General features: G+C 33.5%; 1 protein-coding gene and 2 long non-coding RNA genes across 6 annotated transcripts; 1 reads left to right on the top strand and 2 right to left on the bottom strand.

The window, feature by feature from the left end:
- Positions 1-4: 4 nt before the first annotated feature.
- On the bottom strand, positions 5-11,356 carry LOC149736297 (RNA polymerase-associated protein CTR9 homolog). Of its 4 annotated transcripts, none has more exons than XM_089877511.1 (25): positions 11,174-11,356; positions 10,812-10,910; positions 10,652-10,753; positions 10,162-10,299; positions 9,902-10,109; positions 9,414-9,562; positions 8,835-8,942; positions 8,453-8,560; positions 7,993-8,121; positions 7,549-7,680; positions 6,890-7,123; positions 6,291-6,474; positions 5,250-5,338; positions 4,829-5,014; positions 4,172-4,315; positions 3,742-3,951; positions 3,481-3,626; positions 3,115-3,186; positions 2,720-2,855; positions 2,486-2,623; positions 1,878-1,934; positions 1,448-1,597; positions 919-1,088; positions 577-713; positions 5-194 (listed from the first exon to the last, which is right to left on the bottom strand). In XM_089877511.1, exons 1-25 carry the CDS (start codon positions 11,213-11,215, stop codon positions 70-72), a joined length of 3,393 nt encoding a protein of 1,130 aa, XP_089733637.1. In that variant the 5' UTR covers positions 11,216-11,356; the 3' UTR covers positions 5-69. The 4 variants fall into 4 exon arrangements, with proteins under 4 accessions (XP_089733637.1, XP_089733638.1, XP_089733639.1 ...); XM_089877512.1 differs by having other exon boundaries at positions 5-191; XM_089877513.1 differs by lacking the exon at positions 1,878-1,934.
- Positions 11,357-14,299: 2,943 nt separating this feature from the next.
- LOC149736296 (uncharacterized) lies at positions 14,300-15,725 on the bottom strand. The gene is made up of 3 exons (XR_016384980.1): positions 15,562-15,725; positions 14,835-14,959; positions 14,300-14,554 (listed from the first exon to the last, which is right to left on the bottom strand). It is a non-coding gene; the product is annotated as an uncharacterized LOC149736296 (long non-coding RNA).
- A 402-nt stretch (positions 15,726-16,127) lies between these two features.
- LOC149736295 (uncharacterized) lies at positions 16,128-17,553 on the top strand. The gene is made up of 3 exons (XR_016384979.1): positions 16,128-16,291; positions 16,894-17,018; positions 17,299-17,553. It is a non-coding gene; the product is annotated as an uncharacterized LOC149736295 (long non-coding RNA).
- Positions 17,554-18,621: the final 1,068 nt, after the last annotated feature.

Below are 18,621 nucleotides of genomic sequence, written 5' to 3'. Positions count from 1 at the left end.
CACATTACATAGCAGTATTTTATTCCAAAACAATTCAAAATTTTATTCAGTATTCAACACAAATTCATTTTAATCTGATTGCGCATCACTGCTAGATGCTTGCTCCTCTGCATCTTCTTGTGGATCATCTGATGCAACAACTTCTTCATCATCAGATCCTGCTCCACTACCACCATCCACCTCTTCTTTACCTTCTAAATGAATTCAATTCAATTTAGAATTATTCATTAAACAAGCTATTTGAATTTACTGGAAGCCAATTAGTAAATAGCAGCTTTGGGAGTTTGTTTTGGTTGCAAAACTACAAGGTTACATAGACAGTACTACAAGGTTACATGTCTATCATGAGTGAAAAGGGTGTAGATTTGGCAACCACAGTTTTTTAACATTGAATATAAAAACAGGTTCTTGTGTTAAAACAGAAAAAAATAAGATTTTATCAATGTCAACGTTATAATACACTCTGCCATCCTCTTAACTTGGCTATTCGTATTAACAGCCATCTGATAAAATGGGAAGCGCAGTGTGATAAAGCTTTTTACTTTTTAGAAGATTTTTAGAAGTTGTGACTTTTACCTTGATCAGAGTTGTGTGCCAGATCATTTTCATTAGATGATGATGAAACGTTTCCTGCATCAGAGTCTTGCTGTTGTTGATCCGGATTCTCATCTGAAGATGATGCCAACTCTGCAGCAGGTGCAGGATTGGTCTCCCTGAACATAAAGTATAACTTTATTATCAAACAAAACAATAAAAATGGTAAAAAACATATTAAAATATCTTTGTTTTTGACCTAAACATAAAATTTTTAAACTTCCTGTTCTCAATATGAATCAGTTATAAAAATTATATCTTTTATAGTTTAAAAAATTAAACTTGTTTTGTTGACCACCGAACTTTAATAAGGAATTAAAATACCCTTCTTGTGATGGTTGGTTGTCGTCTGATGACAATGAAGAATCAGAGTTGGATATGTAAGCTCGGGACTTGATTTTCCCCTTCTGTTTGGCGGACAACTGCTCCTGCTTCTTCGATGAAAACTTTTTACTTTTCTTTGATGGATTTTTCTCTTCATCTGAACTTTCATCCTAGAATGCATAGTCATGAGGCTTGTGTAAGTGAATGAAGAAAATGTCATTTATTTATCCAGGTGTTTATGGATTATCATTATAGCAAAAGTGCCATATTTCATACACCTCATGAAATATTATGTTTTGAACCTTGTATCCTCAAGTTAAAAGTGCGATCAACCACTGTATCATGATGTTTGTGATATAAATAAGGCTCTCAAAGTTTTTCCAGGCTACAAACTTTAACCCATAATGTTACTAATACTAACAATAATTTATAAAAAGATTTTAGTAAGTTTAAAAAAAATTTTGAAGTACCACTAACAGATAAACAAAACCAAGTTTACCCTAACCCTAGAAACCCCAAATTAACATACATTTGATCCTTGTCTATCTCCACCACGTTCCTTCTTTGTTTTAAGCTTCCTCTTCTTTTTCCCTTGAGGATCTCCCTTCTTCTTCTTTGTAACAATGGCATCACTACTCGATCCATCGTTCACAAAATCATCTTGAACTTTTTGTTTTCTCTGGATAATTTGATCAACAGATTAAAAATGATCACTAAAATAACTGCTTCACATACATTACTGTTCACACAAACATTGCAGTTTTCATGTTGATATAAAAACAGAAAGTTTTTAAATCTAACACATGACTGGCAATCACAATTTATTTGTTTCAATAGTTTATAATTAAAAAAGAGCAATAATACAACATAGAACATACAATATTATTTAATGTCTTTATTTTATTATTAAAGTAATGGTAGTAATGTGTACATGCTTCATTATTCTATTATATTCTTACTTTTAATCTTTTACGCTGTTTAGTTGCCTTTCCATAACCTCTTTTCTTTTTTCTTTTCTGGTAAGAAACTGAAACACTGACTATTTTCTAGCTAACTGATTAAGAACTCAAATGTATTTTAATAACATGTTGCTTAGTTAATATAGCTTGCTAACAACCTAAAACTTATAACTAACTCATAATACTTCCCTTACTATCAGCATCATAACATATATAGTAGGGTGGGGGAAGATGGGACACATTTTGACTCTACTTTCTCGTACCTTTTAGTAGTAAACGAAGAACATTCAAAGAATTATAAAAATATATACTCACGACTCCCATATATTGTTGTTAATTATTTAAAACATGATCAGGCTATTTGAATATTATATGCTAAAGGTGTCCGCGTGTCCCATCTTCCCCCATCCTACTATATTCTAACAACCATGTTGCCTCAACCTTGGCTACCACTCCTAGCATCCAACTTCCTTTTTAAGTTGGGTTTGAATTGCTAGCTTTTAAATTGCAGTTTTAAAGTGTCTTCTGAACACCATATACAAAATCTGACACTCCAGTATAAAATCAACACAAAACATGATGATTTTAAATCAACAACATCTTCTTACCTTTCCTCCGGACTTCTTCTTCGGAGCTTCATCTTCCACCATCTTCTTTGCCATCGATGCTTTGTTTTTATCTTGAATTTGAGCTCTTTGCTCCATCAGTGCTCGCATCTTTTCTTCCTGAGCTCGGATTCTACTTCGCTGTTCAAGAAAAATTCAAATTATTAAAAGTGCTTTTTTATTTAAAAATTTAAAGCAACCAAAAAATTGAATATTCTTAAACTCATATTTTTCCACCTCTTCTTCAAGTTGTTTTTCACGAAGAGCAGATTTCTCTCGCTCCTGGTCCTCCTTCATTTTCCTCTCATCCTCATCTTGCCTCCGGGCACGAGACACATGATACTGAGCTTGTGAGAGCAAATCTCGACATTTCCTAAAGTATAAACTTGTTAGTTGGTGTGGTGATACTTATATATTCATATCATTAAATGATGTCACTTATTTATCCTCACATGGCATTGAAGCTTCAGACATTACAGCACAGGTGCCTTATTTTCAAGCTACCTAATAAGTAACTTGTGATTTTTTTATTAAGGTCACAATGTTAGCAACATTCAGCCTTAAACTGAATATTATTGGCAGAAACACACCACACATATGGTCCATAACAAGTATTTGGAAAATATTCTCACCCCGATTCCTTAGCAGCTTGGTTAAGATCAAACTTCATACGATCTCCATTTTTGCTTAAGTAGGTGAAGTATCTAAGAAATGTTGAAACTGGGTCAGATGTAGACTATGGAAGAATTTGCTTTAAACGTGGTGGAGCAAGCTTTAAAAAGTCTTACCACACAGCTTTAAATCTCTAACAATAAGCAGCAAATATAACTGACACTGCCTCTAACTAGGATTACTGAAATCTGACCAAGGTTGCCTGACTTGACCCCAAAACCCAATCCTTCGGCTACGCAACAACATATATAACTGTTTAAAATGATGGAATTCCTGTCAAACCTATGCATCCATGCATACAAGTAACACAACAACATACAACTTACCCTTGTGAGAGTTCTAATTCGGTCACTGCACCAAGGACCGTTTTTAAATCACTTTTCTCATTTTGTAAAGCAGAGGTGGCAAGTTGTTGTAGGACAATTGATGTGTTGTATAACACTGATGTATCATGGGGGGCAACATGGCGTGCCTGTGACAAAATATATGTAAAAATACATAAAATAAACTTGTAAGTTGTAACTATATGGAATTATTTAGTAATTGTTGCGCCATGGTCTGTATGTATCGAAAACATGAGCACTTACTCGTAGCAGCGTCTTTTTACACTCCTGATACTTTCCACATTTGAAATAAGCTCTTGCAAGGTAAAGAAGAAGTTCAGGATCTTGTCTTCTTTTAAATTTTCGTGCACAGTTCTCATACATCTGCACTGCACTTATAAACTGGCGTTGTTCTATATAAACGTGCGCAAGATTCAGCCACACATCTGGTACGTCTGCTGTGGCTTCACGAACCTGCAATAAATGCCAAACATAATTATAGCGCAATGATAGGGAAGCCCATTGTTTTTGTAACTTACATGTTTAATTAATAAAGTGAACATTTTTGGCCTATTAGTCTATTACACTACCATAAACAGCACAAAGCTATTATGAATATTGTAAAAATTATTAATTCATTATTTGGATATTTGGGTGGTTTAAAGTTGAATTTTACATCCACCACAAAGCTCACCTGTGCAAATATATCTCGAGCCTCACGAATATATCCTTTATGTGCAAGAACTGCCCCAATTCCATTAGCCGCAAAAATATTCTTTGGGTCGTTTCTTAACACTTGTTTGTACATAGCAAGCGCTCTGTCTTGATGTCGTTTTTCCTTCGAGAGAAAAATAAAGTAAGAGAAGTGCTTCTTAACCAGGTGTCACGTAATTGGTTATTTTGCCACTATATTCAACCCCAAATGTCTAGGTTGAAAATTCAAACCCAATGAAATATTAAAATAAAGCTTGCAGGTTAGTGGAAATCATTGCAGTTATATAGGATTACTTTTAGTTATTTAGTGGTTTGAGTTTAGGAATGGTCAGCTTGTGTTTACAGCTTTAAATTGATGTCGAACACAGAACTTCATTTTAGGGTAAATACAATTTCAATGTTAACAGAAAATAGAGACGAATGAAATGTTTTGAATGCACTGCAATTTTGCCATAAATTATGCTAAACAATATATTTTTTATAGTTTCACTGATGTGCTTGATGTCTTACGTTGCTATAAAGATATTTTAAACAAGTGTAAATGAAATTTAGGAATTCATGAACAAGGTAAGTGAATTGGAGACACTGACAGTAAGTTAAGTAACTATGAACATGTTTTACAACAATAAAAACAAACCTTTTCTTTATCTCTGGTTGGGTTATGTAATGTTTGCAGCCATACATTACCAAGAGCCAGCATAGAATAAGCATCGTTTTGTGTTTGTTCATGTTTTAATATCCGTTCAAATTTCTTTTGCCCAGGTCCCCACTCTTGCTTAGCAAGATGGAGATTTCCAATCAAGGACCAAGCATCGGGGTGTTCCTGTTTGGTAAGCATTTATGTATTAATATTATATTGGACGGTGTTGCAGCATAGTGGTCAGAACACATGTCTCATAGCTAGAAGTAGAGATAGCCAAGTTGGACACCTAATGCTGCTATATTAACACATGTGTCCTTACACAAAATAATTAATTACTCTAACCAAGTGGCCACTAATAAGATGTCCAAGCAGCCATACATAAATGACATTCATACACATAAATATATTTTATTACTGAATTGATTTGCAGAGCTTCTTTAAACCATTCAGAAGCTTCATAAATTTGTCCTCTGTCTCTAGCCATGCACCCAAGTCTCAAGTAACCTGTCAATACAAACAAAGTTAAATGTATAAATTAAAAAACAATATTTTCAGTATTTTTGTATTGACATTCTATTCAAGTTATTTTCATTAAGGTAAAATTGTTGAATGTTCATATTTTTTTCTTAAATAATGAAATATACATATTAGGGCTGTGGAAAAGTTAACGGTTAACCGGTTAACCGAATAGCCGCTAACGAAAAGTTCAAGTCGTTAACCGAACCATGACGTCATAGGGCATAAACGTATATCAATATCTGTCTTATTTACACGAAAGGCACGTGTTCGTGTTCGTTGATTGTTGTTTTCACAGGTGGTCACGTGAATAGAAAAAAGAATATATCACGGTTTTGGGCAGTTGCGCGCTCTACTCTTTTTTATTTCTGTGGTTGTTTTGCAATAAGACAGGGTGCGCAGGGACGCTGTTGCTTTGATCGTGCCCTACAACGGCGATTACGCCATCAATCTTGATTGTTAATACCGCAGGCTAACTAGTTTTGCAACATTATATTGGTGTAATACACAACTTAAATGTTTTCCTCAGTCAAGCAGCGTGTTTATTACGAAAAAGCAGGCATTCACACGTGGATTCAAGCATCATAATAGCGATTGTTTGACCTGGCAATTGATTACGACATAATAGCAATTCACACGTTAATAACTGCGTCATAATTGCAATTCACACGTTGATTATTTAGAGGGCAGGTGTTTTAAAACAGGTTTGAATACGAATAAGAAAGCATTACTTTGACCGTAAGAACGTTTGCCCGTGTATTGCAAGCATAATCCATACGTTCGTCGTAAAGTTGCCTTTAAATTCGCGAAAGAAAAGCGATAAACAAGACGCTTTTATTAGGATTACACTTGTATCGGTTAACCGGTTAAATCTGAACGGTTAACGGTTAAACAAAAATTGGGAAAATCCACAGCCCTAATACATATAGATAGTACTTACAGTCAATATAATTAGAGTGGTCACGTAGTATATTCTTATAATGATCGACAGCATCTTCGAATTGATACATCTCCTCACATAAGCGACCCAGGTTATATTGCATGGTAACAAGGATTGATTTATAATAAACTTCATCGTGGGTGGATTCTTCACCACAACGTTTTAACGCAACCTCGTAATATTTCTAAACAATAAAAAACTAATAGAACAAAATATACGACAGTAGTTGGAAAAGGTTTGTTGCCAAAATATGTTACTGTGCTAAAATTGTGCAAGAGACCCACAAGTCCACAAGTGTACAGTATAATGGGCAAAATCATTGGAATTACATAAGTAAATTTAAATACATCAATTAACAGTAACTATTGAGATAATAAGAAAATTTAAGTGATCTTGTATATTTTAGAGTTACATTACTGCAAAGTAAGAAAGTAAAATAACAGATCTGAGATGTAAATACTTTTAAACAAATCCAGGTTATTATATTCATGAACAAGTTAACCAGGGGTATTCAGTTCTTTTTAAAGCTACCATAAACTTTAATGTTGTAATGGATAAATTTTAATGTGAATGAATAACCGATACATTGCACAAGATACCTTTGCTTCATTTAAATTCCCAAGTCGAAAATGCAGAGCAGCAATATTGTTCAATATCTCAGGTGGTACATCAGCTTTGACCCGATCACGCACTAGTGATGTAGCAGTACCATACGCACCTAATGCACCTTGTACACCATCTGTGGTGCCTGTGGTTGTGGTAGATTGCTGTCTTTCAAGAAGTTGAGCAAGTTCGATCCATGCTTCAACATCATCAGGATATTGTTCCGTTACCTTTGAATATATTTTTCATTAAATAAACTTTATTTATTTTTAGCCAAGTTACTTCCATTCTATACCTTGGTATTATATTTCATACACCCCATGCCTGCTTCCGACTTACAAGTACAAATTTTAAGTTAAAAAATTATCATTTATTTTTCCTATTTTCTGTGTAATTGCCAATTTGGGGGCCTATAGTAACCACTAGATTAGAGCAATTAGTTTGGCTGAAAAAAAGCATAAACACAAGGGCAGCAACATCAAGCTTTGAACCTAGTATCATGTGGTTACAGAACTATTGCTTTGTGCTACACCTGCATGGTCATGGATTTATGTTACTACAAGTCTACAACTATCGACAACATATTAATCGAGACACGGAGTTACTTAGGAGCCACATGTCACCTTTTTACAAAACTAAGTATTAATTGACTTACTTTTCTGAGATGCTTTTTAGCAAGATCTTGTTTGTCAGGATGATCAGATTGGGTGTAGATTGAGCCAAGTATCTTCATAGTTTCATAATTGTTTGGATAAGCTTTTAATACTTTTTCAAAACACTCAGCTGCCTAAAAACAAAATAACATTAAAGGTCAGAATAAACCAGAGTTTCTAAACCATTGGGATTCACAAGTAGACCTCACCACACGGCCTTGTATCTTTTAGAGATTGATTGTTAAAAAGCATTGAATAAACTAACACACATTACTATGAAATACAAACATTTGTTTATTGATGGGGCAGGTGAGGACTGAGGTGTAACTGCTGCTGAATGTTTTGAAATGTGTGTCAAAGGTTGACAGTTGAGACAGCATATCTACTCAATTTAACAAATTAAAACTATTTTTTAATCAAAAAATATAGATGTCAAAGAAACTGACCCTTTCCCTGTCTTGTTCATCACCCTTATAAATGTACATTTGTCCCAGACCATAGTATGGAAGGACAAACGTTGGTGATGCAAACTGTGTGGCTTGGTAGTAATATTGGAATGCTTGGTCGAAATCACCCTGGAAATGTTTAAAAATGCTGTTAAAGCCATGGAAAATAAGTTAAGCAGCAATAGCAACAAAAACACACAGTGCAATAGGGAATACATGTTTCTTTAGAACAAATATACAAGAAAAACACACTTTCATTTCAAATAAAACCTAAATTTTTTAATCTACGAGAACTTGGAATATTAAAGCACAGAAATCAACTGAAATATTCACAAAGTAGTGTTTATAAAAAAACATTTTTTATTTCACTTAAATAAGCTGGGACACAGCTTTAGCTTCAAGTTTACATGAATTTTTAGGTTTAGTTTTTAATAATTGTTTCATTTTAATCACAACCAACCTGTATATGGAAGCTTCGAGCAAGTTGATAGCAACTCTCAGCTTGAACCGCCTCATTCTCTGTGTTATGGAACGAATGAAGAGCAAGATGCTGAACTTTCTCATAATCCTAACAAGTTGAAATTTAATTTTAAACACAAAACTCTTGTTTACTGCAATACTAAACAATAATAGCAATTACTCAATTTATATATTTTATAGTTATATGTATTAGAATATTATTCATATTATATACATATTCCTACTCTTACTGTTTTATTAAGTTTATATTTTAAAAACCCTAGAAAATAAACGCTGAAACATCGTTACGCAAAATAAACGTTCCAGTAGAGTTTTATTAGATTCAAATAATAATGCTGTACAATGACTTTAGTGTAATTTACCTTCTTAAAAAAGAAATGGTTGGCAAGATGGTTTAAAACCATCGGACAACTGGGATCTATCTGGTAACCTTTTGATAAAAGCTTGATTCCATTTCTTATTGATTCAACCTAAGTATTGGAAGCATAATGTTATCAACAACTATAACATAAACATCACATAATAGGGGTTAGTAAATCTGGGTTGGCAGTTTATTGGTGGTAAATAGTATCCACTAATCAGCACAGACATAAAAAGGAAGAATTAGTTTAATTTAGTTAACATATCTTTTGTTTGTAGTTTTAAAACACAAAGTGCTTTGCAAAAGTAGTTCCAAAACAGTTATTATGTGCCGAATGTTAGTCAGCCTATTTATCCAAGACCAGGTCACAACATAACGCCTGTCTAAAACAGTTGGTCGTGGCGATAGCGGCCATTTTATACACAAAAATCTTTCAATGTATATATAATATACATAATAATATAAATAGGTCTATAGATAATTACAAACATGAAAGTTAACAAAGGGTTTAGTTGTTTTATCTATAATATAATATAAAAAAATATAATATATTCTTAATTTACAAAATTGGTCAACTTACATCCTTGTTGTTAAGATCAAGCAGAGCTATTCCAACCAAGGCACCCACAGATGTTGGATCAAGTTCAAGTGTTCGTTCAAATGCTTGTCTTGCACGATCTAACTTGTTTAACTTGTAAAAGCAATGTGCCATGCCAAGTCTCACATCAGCTAAGTAGGAATTTGTTATTAAATTAGGAAAAAATCCACATTTTAGGTTCACAGTAATTTTTGCAACACCAAGATAAGCTATACAGTATTACAGTAGATATATCTCTATATATATATATATATATTTTATTATTTTTGGATAACTAAAACTTAGTGTAAAGTGGTAAAGCGTTAATATGCTCCAACCCAACAAAAACATAACGGGTTGTTAACATATCTATCAGATAATAAGTGAAACAATAATTACACCAATAAACCAAAGTTTAGTGTTAAACTATGAAGCATGCTACATATTTATTAGAATTACAATATAAAACACCACAGGTCCACAGCTTATACCTGGACAGTTTGGATTTGTCCTTAATGCCTTCTTATAATAAGCAAGCGCTCCTTTGTAATCTTTCTTGTTGAACGAAATACAAGCTTTTCCAAGAAGAGATGGAATGTTATCAGGAGATTGGTTCATTACAAAGTTAAACTGAGCATCAGCCTGATCCATTTTGTCTCCCTCGAGCAAACAGAAACAGGCACGACCGAGCAAATGGTTCTGTCAGGACAAAATTAACTCAAATCTATTAAATATATATTTGGCAACACACCTGATCGTACATGATAATTTTATCAGCCATTGTATACAACTGGGTGGCTTGCATGAATAACTCAGTTCTGCGGTCTTTGTTCTTTTCCTTTCGTGCCTGTTGCACGTAATATGCTGCCAGGGTGTCCAAACATGTCATCTGGAATATAGGCCCATTTAGTTAAATATGTACATATATTTTTCAGTTGTTTTTATTTTTTGCTCTAAATGCCATAACTGCTTTTAAATTACAGACATTTATTTTTTGCATTAAATGCCATAACTGCTTTTAAATTACAGAGACGTTCTAATATTGCCCAACTATGCTGTAAATTGCATTCATATGTATTATTGTAATGTAACTGTTTATCTCATGGAATAATCATGTGTACTGGGATGATCATGATGTATAACTAATTATTTTGCAGTATCTCCAATAATACACAAGTATTGGACTGTACCTCATCTAGTATAAAAGTAACTTATTTAGAAATGTGAACAAAGAAGGAAACCTGATCTTTTTCATGATTTGGATAATCCAGATTTGCACCAGTTCGAGCCGTTTCTAATATTTGAACAAAATCTTGAACTTTATCTTGTTTGTAATATTCTAACTGAAAATTAAACCAAGGTAAATACTTAGGACATAAATTGAAAAAAAAACTAACTTACTGCCAATGTGAGCCATATATTCAATGTTGTATTCTCTTGCTTTAAAATTCCCAGAACTTCTTCACCATCTGGCAGTTGTGATAAGTCCAACTCAATTACCTGAATGTAATAACGGAAAGTTACATCAGTAATATATAAACAGTTGTTTAGACATAATATTAAAAACAGTGCTTTCAAACAGACTTAAATTGCGTAAAATGCCAAAATGTAAAAATAAAATAGCAAATAATGAAACTTTAACAAGAATATAATAAAAAAACAAAATATATAATATATGTTCATTTGGAAGGTCACATATAAAAAAGACAATCTGAATAAAACATTGGTACATTTACATGAGTGTTTAAAAATTCAAAACTTACTTCATCAGTATCACGAAGAGGAATTTCAACTGACGTGGCCATATTGTTATTATTGGGAGGATAAATCAGCAAAGATTTAGTCCCACTTGGAAATCTTAACTTTCTTCTTTTTTTCTGGGTCGTACAAAAACCTTTTTTGTTTATAAATTTCAAGTGCAATGATCAAAACAACAGCTGAAGAAGTGAAGCCGTAATATAAACGTTTTCTTCCAGGTAAATTACTCCACCAATCACGAATTTCTCCCATGCCCAGTATAGCAGCCTTTATTTAAATTCTGATGAAAAAAAAGTAAATTAAGTTGCTGGAAAACACTGACAGTGAGATAAGTAAACTACTCTCCTACAACATTAATGGATCAGAGTTATGGTAGTTTAAGATGTCTAATTATAACTAAGATGGCTCATCCATACCAAAGTTAGTATAGACCAAGTTAGGAAACGGATTGTAAAACAACAAGTCTTGTTATCCATTGTCGCGCGTCTATGACGTCATAGACGCCACCATTACGGAGCCCACGGCATAGCATTTTATCATTGCTGGGTGCTGTTTTTCGTTTAAATATTGCGATTTTTTAAAAACCAAGCACTTCTGCGCGTAAAAATGGCTTTCTACTAATGTTATATCTTATCACAATAATAAACCTCACAAAAATAATCAACTTTTATTGAACACTCAAACGATTAAAGAGTAAAAAAACAGAAAATATCAAGTTTACTAACCAAAATCAAAAAAGAACATGTTTAAAATATAAAAATACAAACAAAAACGCATAACATTACCATAAACTGGTGTATCTAGCTGCAGTTTTGCATGTAAATTGCTGTGATTTTATTTTTTGGCTCACAAACTTAACACGTATACCCGGCAACGAAACTTAAGGTATCTGTGTAAAATTTGCCTAATATCGAAATGACATTGAGGAAAACAATACTGAGTTACTATTTTTGGTCCTCTGCTTGAATTAGTAAGCTACCTTTTCTGTGTTACGGGTCTTTATGAAATCGGAAAATGCGAACACCTTATCTGCTAGTACTTAAGCAGTTTGGAGCTGCATGTCCACTCAAGTTGGGTTATAAATGTAGTAAAGAATGGCTCTGTAGATTCGTAGGTATGATCATATACTATTATGTAAACTAAGCTGATTTCTGCTAGTTTTGATCGCCAACGTAAAGTACCCTGTTAAACCACACTGTACGCCGAAAACCAGTCAAAATATTAATTTACTTCACATTAATTCCTAGATTTAATATTATATAACAAGATTTATATTAGAAATTATATTTTAAACGTAAAACAACCGCTATACGTGTTTTCTAGCTTTGTATTGCTTACAAGAACTAAATGAAAACATGCCGTCCATGCATTTGTATAGGCGATTCACGCTCTGTGGGCTCCGTAATGGCGGTAACGAGCGCCGTTTCCTAACTTGGTCTATACTAACTTTGATCCATACCATTAGTAAAAGTCCGTGTTTGTAAGAACAAAAGTTCAAGGGGAACAGTAAATTTATCACAAATAATAAAATATTAGGTGCTAGTGAAGAATCCCCCCCCCCCCTTATTTTCCAACCACTAACCCTAACCCCCAGGTTAGGGGGTTAGGTGTTGATGGTTAGGGGTTAGTGGTTATAGGGGTTAGTGGTTAGCAAATAAGGTGGGGGAAGATTCTTCACTAGCACCCATTCGATATAATCTTTACAAAAAAGCAGTAATTCTTCTATCATTATAGTCTTGTAGGCCATACATCTTTAGTTGATACCATAAGTTAAAACTCCAACACGCACACCGCGACATACGTACAAAAAATACAACAACACAGAGCAGCGCACTGCAGAGTCGTATAAACACCAAAAATCGTACTCTGTATTTCTATGGCTCTGGCGCACTGAAGCTAAGAACATAGATATATTTTTCTAAAAAATATCCGACATGTTACATTATAAGGTTGCAATGTAATGTATGCTGAACCAAATCTAAAACATAAGATTTATTATATTATAGCTCAGTCGCATCATTTCACTTTTTAATTCTATTTTTTTAAGCATGAAATAATAGAACACTACGTGCCCAATAAGAATAAACATTCTGGTTTAAGCATAGATACCTAAACCATAGATACCTAAACATATAGATAGGAAACTGAAGACCACGTGACAAACAACTTTCGGCGTTTACGGATTAATTTATGCATTATTTAATCAGATATTTATTTCATATCATTTGCAATAATGTTTTCCACATTTTGTGCAAATTTTATCAACTAATATACCATATATTTAAATATATCTCCAAATAACCGGTTTAGACAGGTCACGCTTGACTGAATCCGTGTTCGGGCAAATATCTGTAGTATTAACGCTGAGGATCGTATGTGCTAATACGGTATGCTGTTACATATGTGTCTAATTTTGTGAGATGTATGTTACTAAGTTTTACATTTCGCGGGTACACACCTTTATTTGGTTACCTTTAGAAGAGTTTTAGTAACATTTAAAGTTTTAATCATGGGCATTCATGGCTAATTAAGGAAGAGGGAAAGATAAGGCAATGGTAGCATTTGAGATAGTAGTAAGTATCACATTTTCCTGTGTTTATAAGAATTGCAGCTACGCATTTTATAACCCAGAAAACTTAGTAGCATATAGACAAGATAATTTATAACAGATAGTCATTACATACAAGAATATGGCTTATAAGTTATATAAGGAATATCCTCATTTTTGTATACAAGCTGGAGAATCACTAGGCATGCCTCTGCATTTGGGCTGCACAGCTGCCTATTAAAGTGATAGATGTTATACAGTACCAACAGGCAGTGAAATTTCAGCCAACAGATATAGAAAGCAGTGCTATTAATGAATGAAAGAAATATAAATTTGAATCTCATTTTATAATCCTTTCTGTACTGGTTTACTTTTTCAGAGACACTAGAATACATTGAGGGTTAATTAATAAAGCCATCCAGCAGTACAGCTTGTACCAGCAAGAATTACTCATCACACAGTAATTTTATTGGATCAATGGAATTTAAACCCAGTGCTTTTATATCCACCAAATTTAAATTTCCAACTATTCACTTACAAATTGTATTCACTTATAAAATAGAAACCACTAATAAGTACTAGATCAAGTGAACATGTTTTATATTTTTACATTCTTTGATAATGACCAGGTCCAGGAATATGATACTTTTTTACATTTTTAATGGAAATAAAAGTTTGGTCACAATTTTGCAAAATCTTTGTTTCAAAGTAGTTGTTCATTGAAAGTAGTTGTTCACAGATGTCCAAGCTTTTTTCGTGCCGTAAGAAGTGTTATCACCTTAATTTGTTTTATCGCTTTTCATTGCCATATCACATTCACACCATACCCATACCCAACCTGCAAAATATTCGATCAGTGTTTTTTCTTATCATGTTTCTCAAAAAAATAAATCTTTGCAATAATGCTTCAGCAAGTTATTTGTTATGATCATTTACTAAATTTTCAAAGATAGCTGCTAAGACATCCTGACTGAATATACAATGCGGCAAATTGCTACCAAACTACCAAACTACCAATACAGATGTGTATTTATACCATTGGCTGGACGATCATGCACCACCTCAGTCTTACTCTTAAGAACACAATTATTTAATATTAATCTTTCACCATATCTAACCTCTTTAAACGTTTACTTGTCAATCCAAAAGATACTGAACAAACTTCGTATTCAACCAGTCTAGATGATCATAATTTGCAGAATAAATAGAATGATTCACAGAGCAAGTAATCATTTTACACCACCTGTAAAATGTTGGGATTGAAATAATTACTTGTCCATCAGTAAGACCAACTCTGTAATTCTATCAGAGTAGGTATATCTTGATGCAGAGTCTTTCCTACATCCAGTCTGCAAAGTATGGCAGTTCCTGACGAGATCTCGCACGTGCAAGACGGTTATTTATAATTTAGTTCAATATGAACATTTGACACCCTCTTTATTCTAGGTACGACAAATTCCGCATGTGGGTCCATAAAATGGTTTAGATGAGTAGGCTACAAGCCATTGTGAGTGGTCTAAAAGCTTTAAGCTAAGTGACACTTGAATTTAATGTAATTACCCCAAGTGAATGAACATTAAAGGGCTTGGTCGGTATGGATTTGGTGCAATGAATTTTGCAGGCAAGTTCAACGAAGGTACAACACTAAATTTAATTATTTAAATGTAGACTTTACATTGATGTCTTAAAATGTGCCTCACAGATAGATGGCCTGTACAAATAGTTGTACAACTACGATTTTAAATCCATACATTAATAAATAAGTTGTCAGTCATACAATATACAAAAATAATACCTAAAACAAGTTTTGTATATACTCATTAGTTATAAGTAACAGTAACGCACCTTTCTCTGTGAAACATATCTTTCTCCTTTTGCGAGATCAGGGTTCCGATAAGACAAAATGTACTGCCAGTTCTTTACGGTGCCTTCTCTACATGCTTGGCCAGATCGGCTCCCAACATTTTAAATAGGGACGTTTGGAAATGTTGCTCCTACACTTATAAGAGCAACCACGAATACAGCAGTGCGACATTTTTAGAATACTGTATTTGTACGTCTGTATTTGCAACAAACTGTCGAAATCTGCATAAGACTGCTATTCAAAGCTATTATGAAATCGGAATTAGCACGGATTCACTGAAGCGTGACCTGTCTAAACTTTTTCGCCAGTTTCGTATCTATATGTTTGAACATATAGATACGAAACTGGCGAAAAAACTATATGTTTGAACATATAGATACGAAACTGGCGAAAAAGTTTAGACAGGTCACGCTTCAGTGAATCCGTGCTAATTCCGATTTCATAATAGCTTTGAATAGCAGTCTTATGCAGATTTCGACAGTTTGTTGCAAATACAGACGTACAAATACAGTATTCTAAAAATGTCGCACTGCTGTATTCGTGGTTGCTCTTATAAGTGTAGGAGCAACATTTCCAAACGTCCCTATTTAAAATGTTGGGAGCCGATCTGGCCAAGCATGTAGAGAAGGCACCGTAAAGAACTGGCAGTACATTTTGTCTTATCGGAACCCTGATCTCGCAAAAGGAGAAAGATATGTTTCACAGAGAAAGGTGCGTTACTGTTACTTATAACTAATGAGTATATACAAAACTTGTTTTAGGTATTATTTTTGTATATTGTATGACTGACAACTTATTTATTAATGTATGGATTTAAAATCGTAGTTGTACAACTATTTGTACAGGCCATCTATCTGTGAGGCACATTTTAAGACATCAATGTAAAGTCTACATTTAAATAATTAAATTTAGTGTTGTACCTTCGTTGAACTTGCCTGCAAAATTCATTGCACCAAATCCATACCGACCAAGCCCTTTAATGTTCATTCACTTGGGGTAATTACATTAAATTCAAGTGTCACTTAGCTTAAAGCTTTTAGACCACTCACAATGGCTTGTAGCCTACTCATCTAAACCATTTTATGGACCCACATGCGGAATTTGTCGTACCTAGAATAAAGAGGGTGTCAAATGTTCATATTGAACTAAATTATAAATAACCGTCTTGCACGTGCGAGATCTCGTCAGGAACTGCCATACTTTGCAGACTGGATGTAGGAAAGACTCTGCATCAAGATATACCTACTCTGATAGAATTACAGAGTTGGTCTTACTGATGGACAAGTAATTATTTCAATCCCAACATTTTACAGGTGGTGTAAAATGATTACTTGCTCTGTGAATCATTCTATTTATTCTGCAAATTATGATCATCTAGACTGGTTGAATACGAAGTTTGTTCAGTATCTTTTGGATTGACAAGTAAACGTTTAAAGAGGTTAGATATGGTGAAAGATTAATATTAAATAATTGTGTTCTTAAGAGTAAGACTGAGGTGGTGCATGATCGTCCAGCCAATGGTATAAATACACATCTGTATTGGTAGTTTGGTAGTTTGGTAGCAATTTGCCGCATTGTATATTCAGTCAGGATGTCTTAGCAGCTATCTTTGAAAATTTAGTAAATGATCATAACAAATAACTTGCTGAAGCATTATTGCAAAGATTTATTTTTTTGAGAAACATGATAAGAAAAAACACTGATCGAATATTTTGCAGGTTGGGTATGGGTATGGTGTGAATGTGATATGGCAATGAAAAGCGATAAAACAAATTAAGGTGATAACACTTCTTACGGCACGAAAAAAGCTTGGACATCTGTGAACAACTACTTTCAATGAACAACTACTTTGAAACAAAGATTTTGCAAAATTGTGACCAAACTTTTATTTCCATTAAAAATGTAAAAAAGTATCATATTCCTGGACCTGGTCATTATCAAAGAATGTAAAAATATAAAACATGTTCACTTGATCTAGTACTTATTAGTGGTTTCTATTTTATAAGTGAATACAATTTGTAAGTGAATAGTTGGAAATTTAAATTTGGTGGATATAAAAGCACTGGGTTTAAATTCCATTGATCCAATAAAATTACTGTGTGATGAGTAATTCTTGCTGGTACAAGCTGTACTGCTGGATGGCTTTATTAATTAACCCTCAATGTATTCTAGTGTCTCTGAAAAAGTAAACCAGTACAGAAAGGATTATAAAATGAGATTCAAATTTATATTTCTTTCATTCATTAATAGCACTGCTTTCTATATCTGTTGGCTGAAATTTCACTGCCTGTTGGTACTGTATAACATCTATCACTTTAATAGGCAGCTGTGCAGCCCAAATGCAGAGGCATGCCTAGTGATTCTCCAGCTTGTATACAAAAATGAGGATATTCCTTATATAACTTATAAGCCATATTCTTGTATGTAATGACTATCTGTTATAAATTATCTTGTCTATATGCTACTAAGTTTTCTGGGTTATAAAATGCGTAGCTGCAATTCTTATAAACACAGGAAAATGTGATACTTACTACTATCTCAAATGCTACCATTGCCTTATCTTTCCCTCTTCCTTAATTAGCCATGAATGCCCATGATTAAAACTTTAAATGTTACTAAAACTCTTCTAAAGGTAACCAAATAAAGGTGTGTACCCGCGAAATGTAAAACTTAGTAACATACATCTCACAAAATTAGACACATATGTAACAGCATACCGTATTAGCACATACGATCCTCAGCGTTAATACTACAGATATTTGCCCGAACACGGATTCAGTCAAGCGTGACCTGTCTAAACCGGTTATTTGGAGATATATTTAAATATATGGTATATTAGTTGATAAAATTTGCACAAAATGTGGAAAACATTATTGCAAATGATATGAAATAAATATCTGATTAAATAATGCATAAATTAATCCGTAAACGCCGAAAGTTGTTTGTCACGTGGTCTTCAGTTTCCTATCTATATGTTTAGGTATCTATGGTTTAAGTAAAGAAGAGAGCATACTTTTTAACGAATAGCGACGTTTCATTAT

Source organism: Ciona robusta, chromosome 4 (assembly GCF_009617815.1).
Source record: "Ciona robusta chromosome 4, ASM961781v2".
Taxonomy (NCBI): domain Eukaryota; kingdom Metazoa; phylum Chordata; class Ascidiacea; order Phlebobranchia; family Cionidae; genus Ciona; species Ciona robusta.
This window is presented reverse-complemented; position numbering and strand designations above follow the sequence as displayed.